Raw genomic sequence first — 9,218 nt, 5'->3', positions numbered from 1 at the left:
ATGGTACCAAATTCAGAAAAGTCCTGTGCCTTCACTCTCGATCAGATGATGACTGCCACACAAAAATTTAGTGCGAAAATCGGCAAAGGGGGCTTTGGCTCTGTGTTCTTTGGTAAATTGCCGGAAGGAAAGGCTATTGCCGTAAAAGTTCTCTCCTTGTCCTCCAAGCAAGGAGTTCACCAGTTCTTAAATGAGGTAATTCTGAGATTCTATTTTTCCATTTGGACATAGTATCACAGCTCAATTTCTAGTATCACACTTCCATAGTATCAGCTAATTGAGATTCTATTTTTCCATTTGGACATAGTATCACACTTCAATGTCTAGCTGCAATCTTGTAGTGTCTTTAAACATATTCCCAACTAACCATGTAGAGCAAAATTTATGACTCTGCGTTCATTTGATGAACAGATTGATGTTCTTTCCAGAGTTTATCACGAGAACTTAGTGACTTTACTGGGTTATTGTAATGAATCCAAAGAACTTATGATTATCTACGAGCACATGTCCGGAGGGTCCTTAAGGGATCGCCTTTATGGTAAATATATAACTTTCTCGTAAATATGATGGTGTCCAAAGGTAACGATTCTCATTTAGCTCTTATTTTCATTTCCCAGGTCCTAACGCAGCTTCGGAATTAAATTGGAAAACGAGGGTGAAAATAGCTTTAGATGCAGCACAGGGTAGTTTTTTCATGTCCCCTTTTCTGTGATGTACTTTATAAAAATTTAAACACCGGTAGATGTCTTATGCAGATATATATTTTTATCTCTTAAAGGCAATTGATGCATAATAAGATCTCCATTCTATTAATGCATAACAATATCTCCATTTCTATTCAAAGGATTGGAATACATGCACGTAGCTTGCTCCCCCAAAATTATTCACAGGGATGTGAAAACAGTGAACATTCTTCTGGACGGCAATTTAAAAGGAAAACTTGGTGACTTTGGTCTTTCAAAGATATGGATCGATGAGGAGGATGGGGAGCCTTCTCATGTTACCACTATGGTGAAAGGAACTTCAGGATACCTTGATCCAGAGTATATCACACACATAACTTGTACTCTCTTTATAATATTAGTGATATTAGTGATGGTGAAGGAATTGTATTTGTTTTAGAATCTCACTCTTTCATTTTTCTTGCCATTCATAGCTTAGATTTTCTTGCGCTTCTGTTTAACAGGTATTTTAGCACTCAAAGGTTGACGGAGAAGAGTGACGTATATAGTTTTGGAGTAGTTTTGTTAGAGATCATAAGCGGTAGACAACCTATAGATGCAAAGCTATCTTTAGACAAACTAAACATCATTCAATGGGTGAGGAAACTGATCATTATTCTTTAATAGTATTAAAGCTGTTTTGTGATGCATAAAAACCATAGTTACCAAGTTCGGCCGTACCGGCAAAAAAAATTCGGAAATTCGCTGGTTCGGTTCGGTACGGCGAATAATTCGTCATTTTTCAATTCGGTACGGGTCAGACCGAATAATTCGTCATTTTTCAATTCGGTACGGGTCAGCGTTGAATGATTTTGGTCAAAGGTTTCTATCAGTAATGTCGGAGCGTCCACTGTGCTGCCACTATGTTGTGTAGAACAATGAAGCGCAGACTCTGTGTAACGATCGATCGAAACGTTGACAAATAGCTCCTCAATAAAATTATAAAGTAAATCGAGTTTTACCCGTGGAAATTTGAGAATTGAAAAATAATATAGTGATTTTTAATCCTAATTTTTTTTAATTTTTATAACATTTTTATGTGGGTACTTTTTATATGAGGATTGTTGGGTATTTTTGAATGGGGAAATACCAAAACCAGACAAACAAACACCACAGAGCCAATGCTCTGTTTCCACTATTCCAGGATCTTTGCACAGGGAAGCTTTAAATCAAATATACTCATAACAGCCCATTACACAGCCATAAAAATATTTCTATTGATTAAAATATAAAGCCTGAAACAACATTCATCCTCTTTGCTGAGAGGGATTTACCAAAATTACTTTCACCCATCAAAACTCTGTTTTCACCTGAGAAATTACTGTGCTGGGTTTACTGCAGTAAAACCCATTTTTGCATTTGCTGGTGTAAAACTATTTTTACACAGACTTACAAAAAAAACGCTCCACCATTTTCTTTATGCACTGCTGTGCAAAACCACACATGGTTTTTCTTACACCTCTGTTTTACAAAATTGCCACACAAAACATTACAACCCTGTTCTTGTCTTTTTACACACTGTTGTGTGTTTCACCTTTTACTGCACCATCATTTTACAATGCTCCACACAAAAAAAATTCAACCCACGAGCTCTTTTCATTTGGCTCACACTATTCTCTTTCGCTGCTGCGCTCTTACATATCTCCCATAATACAATGTTAACTCAAAAATATATACGCTCCACAGTTTTTTTTATATGCACAGCTGTGCAATCTTTCTTGGCTTTTCGCTGCCCCTCTGGCTTTTTTACGATGGCCAACACATATGTAAAAACATTATAACCCACGCTCACCTCTTACAAATAGTCAACACACCAAAAACGTTAACCCATTTTTGATATGAATGCCATACAAAAAAAATCACATTACGTGTATATCAAAACAAAAGGATATCTTACGTATGAGCCCCATACCTCTGACATATGCCCATACCTCCTTTTTACGAGCAGCAATAAAATTCATTAATCTTCCTTGTCTGCGGCGGTCAACAGAAATCCTCACACGCCACGCAAAATTAAATTGACGCAGGCCCGTGCACCTTCAAGGATCGACGGCTGACAACACGCAAGGAGATCGGACGGCTGGAGTGGATATCGGACCAGGTAAGATGCACCAACGATAACTCGCGATATTTGACGTTGGCTTATGTCATGCGGGTGACACGCGTCGCCTCCATAGTTTATCGGAGCCCAACAATACGGAAACCACCTTTATGCAAAAGCGGTGCGATATGCCTCAGCGGGTTTGTGGTTTTGATCTGGCGGTTTTGGGCGCAGCGTGCTGGCTGAGTCGGCTGCCCACGTCCGCCTGTAGTCAGCAGTTGGAATTAACATTCCAACACTCCCCTTTAATTTCAACTGCTGGGCATTCAGTTATACCCAAGCACTTCCTCACATGGAGGGATTCCCCAACACTGCTGTTAGAAAAATATCTTCCTCACATAGAGGGATTCACCAACTGCTTCTGATGCAGTTCCACTAACAATCAAAGTTGTCTTCCTCTTAATAGAGGGATTAACCTAAAACTGTGCTTAAGAGCACCTTCCTCATGACAGAGGGATTCACCATAACAATGTGCTGAAGAGCACCTTCCTCATGACAGAGGGATTCACCTGTGACTATGCTGAAAAGCATCATCCTCTTGATAGAGGGATTTACCACACTATGCTGAAAAGCATCTTCCTCTTTCATAGAGGGTTTCACCAAATGACTGTGCTGAAAAGCACCTTCCTCATTAACAGAGGGATTACAAACAGACACTGCTTTGCATGCAGTTTCCAAAACAAACAATCATTGCACTGCTGTGTGTGCAAACTCATTACAATGTTCTCTTATGCTGATGCATATTCTCTGCTGCACTGTTGTGCCATCTTCTTTACTGTGTCTACCCCACACTGCTGTGTCTACACTTGCACTGCTTGTGCACTTTTCAAAGACAAAATACTCTGTGTTTTCTGGAACAATTACACTGTCCCAATTTACAAATTTACACTGCTGTGTGTAAACATTTCTTACACTCACTGCTGTTGCATATATTGCATTTCAATTCAATGAACAACAAATTCATTACATTTACCTTTACTGCTGTAAGGAAAATTTCTTTTGCATGTGCTGCTGTTCAAAACTTCTTGCTGCTGCATTTTTCACATTCACTGCTGTCCATACCCATAACCATAGACTGTCATCCCTGGGTTTTTTTTTTGCTGTTGCGTTGCCTCTGCAATTTGCACTGTGGCTGCCTTTTGTTTCATCATACTGTTGTATGCCCATACACTAACTCTTTACTCTCCATTACTTGCACATAGAGAGAAATCATCCTCATGTTGTTTTGCGCTGCATTCTCCACACAACAAAAAAAATTAACACGGGCTGCTGCCTTTTCTTTTTACACCCTTGCTTCACACAATCTTAGTCTTCTTTCATTTTTTTCACAATGTACTGCTGTGCAGTTCCTTTCATTTTTCTGCTGCCACACATTATCATACTTCCAGTGTGCATTAAAAATCTGCTGTCCCTGTTTTTCTTTAGGCATTTTTGTGCATGTTGCATTGCATACAAAAAAATATTACATTTTTCACTGCTGTGTGAAAAATTTCATTGCATTCTCAGCCACTGGGCATTTACGCTCTGCTGCGTTTTGCCTTCTTCTCATTTTCTTCTCACTGCTTTGCATTTTCATTCCCAATACAAAACATTTCCATCTGCTGTGTATTATACTCATTCTGCTGTGAGTATATTCTCTCACATTTCATAAAAGAAAAACTACATTCCATTGCTATGCATTTCAATGCATGTGCACCACACACAAAAAAAATTTAAACTGTTGTTCATTCTAATCCATGTGCTCCAAAAAAAAAATTCCAAACTGCTGTCTTATGTTCTATCTTCCCACTGCTGTGAGGGTCTGCATGCTTTTCATTTTTCTCTTATCTCGCTGCTGCTCTTTACATTTCAGTGCTGCCATCTTTTCTTCTTTATGAATTTCTGTGCATATTGCATAAAAACAAAGCAAAAACATTGCTGATTTCATCACTGCTGCATATTACCTTTCAGAGGGATTAACAAAGATTTCATTTGCAACTGCTGCGCTGCAATACATCCTCCATCAACAAATGACTGTTAATACAGTTCAGCAACAAAAAGTTACAAGCTCCCCTTTAAAGTATGCTTGTCTTCTTTTGGCAAGTTTTCTCAAAACAAACTTAGATCAGTTGCGTTGCTTAAGGGGCTTTCACACTGTATTTCTTTTCTTCTCCATACTTGTGTAACTTTCTTCTTTTGCATGGGTCTAGCTTGTGTAAGAGCCCATGTCAAGTTACAGTCACGTGCCATATGCCCAATGTTATGACACTTGAAACATTCAACATTTTTCATGAATGACATTTCATGATTTCTTCTAAAATTGTTTCTTGGAGATTGTCGGGGACCACAACATCTATCTCCATGAAATGCTCTACAGTCTTTTGCCATATGACCAAAGTTTGAGCAAGCATAACAATAACCATAAAATGAACTTTGGTACCTGGGAGATGGAGGTTTTCTTGATGCACTTCTGAAGCCTTGCTGCCTTGAGATCCTTTGTTGATGACCATTGCATCTTGCCTCTTTGACATCAGCTACATTTCTTCTTGGAGCTGGATCTCTTCTATTGCTGCCTTCATTTTTCTCCTTGCCTTTGCTGGAACTAGGAGCATCACCATCTCTTTCTGGCTTCTTCACATCTCCTTTGCTTAAAGCATCCTCATCCTTGTTTGAGGGTTCAGCTACATACCCAAGTCCTGATTTATCAGATGGAGATCTGTGATAGCTGAGCATGTCATCCAAAGCTTGAGAGCTCTTCATTATTTTGTTCAGCCCTTCAACCTTCTTCTTGACGAGGACAATCTCTTCTTCTAACTTTTCACATTCATTATTTTTCTTTGCAAGTTGTCCCTCAGTTTCTTCCTTGCTACGAGTAGCTTTAGCTGCTACTATTTTGAAGGAGATAATATCTGTCTTCATTTTGGAGATTTCTGCTTGACTGCTCTCCATTTTCTTTTCAGCTCCTTGTGCCTACTTCCTGGCTTCTTGTAGTTCGGACTTAAGGGAGGAGACCTCTACCTTGTACTGTCCAATCTCCTCTACAAGCTTATTCACTCTCATGTGCCTTTGTTCAAGTTGACTTGTCAATTCATCTACCTGCTTCTTTGCTTCATTCAGTTGATTTGTCATGGATATGACTTCTTCATGATGTTTCCTCTTGCATTGATCAAGCTCCTTCTTGAGCTTGGCGAGCTCTTCATCCCTTTCTTTTACTTGAAACTTGATGAGGTCAAGCTTTTCATTCTCAGCTTCTATGATGGGTTCTTCTTGACTCATTGTCATGGTCAATGCTCCCTTTGCATGAAGGTCATGCAGTCTGTCCCAAATATCCTTTGCTGATGTGTATTTTCTTAGATTCTTCTTCACTGAATCAGGCAGTCCATCCAAGATAAGTTTTGCTGCTTGTGCATCATACTCCATGGATTCTTTATCCATCTTGCTGTCATCAATCACTGACTCCCAGACTTCAATCCCCTCAGACATTAGGAAAGCCCTCATCATTATTTCCCATACATTAAAGTTTCCATCAAACTTTGGAACCTCAAATACAATGCTTTCAAACAGATTGCCTTCTAGTTTAGTAGAGAAGGGAGACACATTTTTAGCAGGCCTGGAGGCTTTCTTCTTTGATCTTGCCATTCTTATATAGGCTTTAAATACTTGACTGTGTTTTCTTTTAAATCACTGACTGTTCCTTTAACAGTAACAGAAAGGAAAGCTTTGAAAAATACCTTAACTCTTTTGGCTGAGTCTTCACACTGCTCGAGAAGTTTGACTGCTGCAACCACACCTTCCTTCAGCTTCTTTGAGTTTTCAAAGAGCCTGGACTAGCTCTGATACCACTGTTGGGTATTTTTGAATGAGGAAATACCAAAACCAGACAAACAAACACCACAGAGCCAATGCTCTGTTTCCACTGTTCCAGGATCTTTGCACAGGGAAGCTTTAAATCAAATATACTCATAACAGCCCATTACACAGCCATAAAAATATTTCTATTGATTAAAATATAAAGCCTGAAACAACATTCATCCTCTTTGCTGAGAGGGATTTACCAAAATTACTTTCACCCATCAAAACTCTGTTTTCACCTGAGAAATTACTGTGCTGGGTTTACTGCAGTAAAACCCATTTTTGCATTTGCTGGTGTAAAACTATTTTTACACAGACTTAAAAAAAAACGCTCCACCATTTTCTTTATGCACTGCTGTGCAAAACCACACATGGTTTTTCTTACACCTCTGTTTTACAAAATTGCCACACAAAACATTACAACCCTGTTCTTGTCTTTTTACACACTGCTGTGTGTTTCACCTTTTACTGCACCATCATTTTACAATGCTCCACACAAAAAAAATTCAACCCACGAGCTCTTTTCATTTGGCTCACACTATTCTCTTTCGCTGCTGCGCTCTTACATATCTCCCATAATACAATGTTAACTCAAAAAATATATACGCTCCACATTTTTTTTTATATACACAGCTGTGCAATCTTTCTTGGCTTTTCGCTGCCCCTCTGGCTTTTTTACAATGGCCAACACATATGTAAAAACATTATAACCCACGCTCACCTCTTACAAAAAGTCAACACACCAAAAACGTTAACCCATTTTTGATATGAATGCCATACAAAAAAAATCACATTACGTGTGTATCAAAACAAAAGGATATCTTACGTATGAGCCCCATACCTCTGACATATGCCCATACCTCCTTTTTACGAGCAGCAATAAAATTCATTAATCTTCCTTGTCTGGGGCGGTCAACAGAAATCAATTAAATTGACGCAGGCCCGTGCACCTTCAAGGATCGACGGCTGACAACACGCAAGGAGATCGGACGGCTGGAATGGATATCGGACCAGGTAAGATGCACCAACGATAACTCGCGATATTTGACGTTGGCTTATGTCATGCGGGTGACACGCGTCGCCTCCATAGTTTGTCGGAGCCCAACAATACGGAAACCACCTTTATGCAAAAGCAGTGCGATATGCCTCAGCGGGTTTGTGGTTTTGATCTGGCGGTTTTGGGCGCAGCGTGCTGGCTGAGTCGGCTGCCCACGTCCGCCTGTAGTCAGCAGTTGGAATTAACATTCCAACAAGGATTAACCAGAAAACTAGAAAAAATGTAAACAATAATTTTTATAAAAGATAATTTTTATTAAATTTTTCTATAAAATGTTAAATATGGTTAACAATTTAGTTAGAAAATTGATTATTTTAATCTTAGTTTGATTTTGGTGATTTTGGTATTTCCTTATATATTTACAAATTGTTTTAGGACATAATATGGTATAACCCAATTTTTTTTTTTTTTTATGTATAAGATATATAGTGTTGAATTTTTTCCGTATTGAATTTTATAGAGTCGAAATTCGAATTCGAATTTAATAACTATGGTTTCTTGCTTGCGAGAACCATTGATAGTTTGATTTTGCTAACTCTCAGCTGAATACACGCCCTCAATTGATCCTCATTGAACTTTCCACAATAATTAATTTTGCGGCACGATTTCTTGATGAACGATATCGTGTCAAAGGCCATTGGGTGATCCTGGTTGTACGCAGGTATGATTACAAAGAACTGTTCTGAGCATCTTGATACAACTTCAGTTTACAATATGCAATTCAAAGTCGTCAATTAATTAGTTTTTTACTGAAATTGTTTGTGGTATTACTTCTTGATTAAGGATATCATGTCAAGGCCATGGGATGATCCTGATTGTATCCAGATAAAATCCTTTTATAAAGATCTGATTTGACCCTTTTGGTAGAATTTCAGTCTTTAATATTCAATTCCAACTATTCAACTGCTTAGTTTTTACTTCAATAGTTTTCCTTAAATTCTGAGAGCTTTTGTTTAAAACTGGATTACAAAACACTTAGAGGTATTAAGGTTTACGTGACACACCTGGAAAACTTGGTTAGGAGATGCCAAGGTTTCTGATTATTATTACAACTAACATTTGATTTAATTTAAGATTTTGGATGTTTGTTCTAAGGTATCTTGGTGAAAATTTAGCTAAATTGGTTTTACATATAAGCTGGTGCATGCTAATTTTGGCTTTGGTGAAAATTTACCTAAATTCATTCTACATAGGAGCTGGTATTCTGCATCATGTGCGCGCACTAATTTTGGATTTTCTGTTTTTAACTAGTTAGTATTTTCATTGGTTACATTGTTTTTATAGGTTTGCAGCTTGACAAAAGAACAATGGAATCTGTAGTGTAGTACCTCATGAGATATTTGAAATTAAAATAATCCATACTACTTTGGATTGCTTTCCATTAGTGATTGGATGTCAAACTATTTGCACATGGAACTTGCAGATAGATAGTGTCATTTTTTTATTCATGTTTAGAAACCACTATACATGTATGGTTTTGTAATCGGATAACAACTGATCTCCTTTC

At 38.1% G+C, this 9,218-nt stretch overlaps 1 protein-coding gene across 1 annotated transcript; it reads left to right on the top strand.

The window, feature by feature from the left end:
* On the top strand, positions 1 to 1,453 carry LOC149159364 (putative LRR receptor-like serine/threonine-protein kinase At4g20450). The gene is made up of 6 exons (XM_089434271.1): positions 1 to 195; positions 412 to 538; positions 618 to 683; positions 845 to 1,043; positions 1,187 to 1,223; positions 1,385 to 1,453. The coding sequence occupies exons 1-6, from the start codon at positions 1 to 3 to the stop codon at positions 1,451 to 1,453; spliced, it is 693 nt and encodes a 230-aa protein (XP_089290397.1).
* The last annotated feature ends 7,765 nt before the right edge of the window (positions 1,454 to 9,218 follow it).

Source organism: Pinus tabuliformis, chromosome 5_2 (assembly GCF_031772625.1).
Source record: "Pinus tabuliformis cultivar Carrire ecotype Pingquan chromosome 5_2, CPIR1, whole genome shotgun sequence".
Taxonomy (NCBI): domain Eukaryota; kingdom Viridiplantae; phylum Streptophyta; class Pinopsida; order Pinales; family Pinaceae; genus Pinus; species Pinus tabuliformis.
The sequence above is the reverse complement of the archived record's forward strand: the minus strand, read 5'-3'. Positions and strand labels throughout refer to the sequence as shown.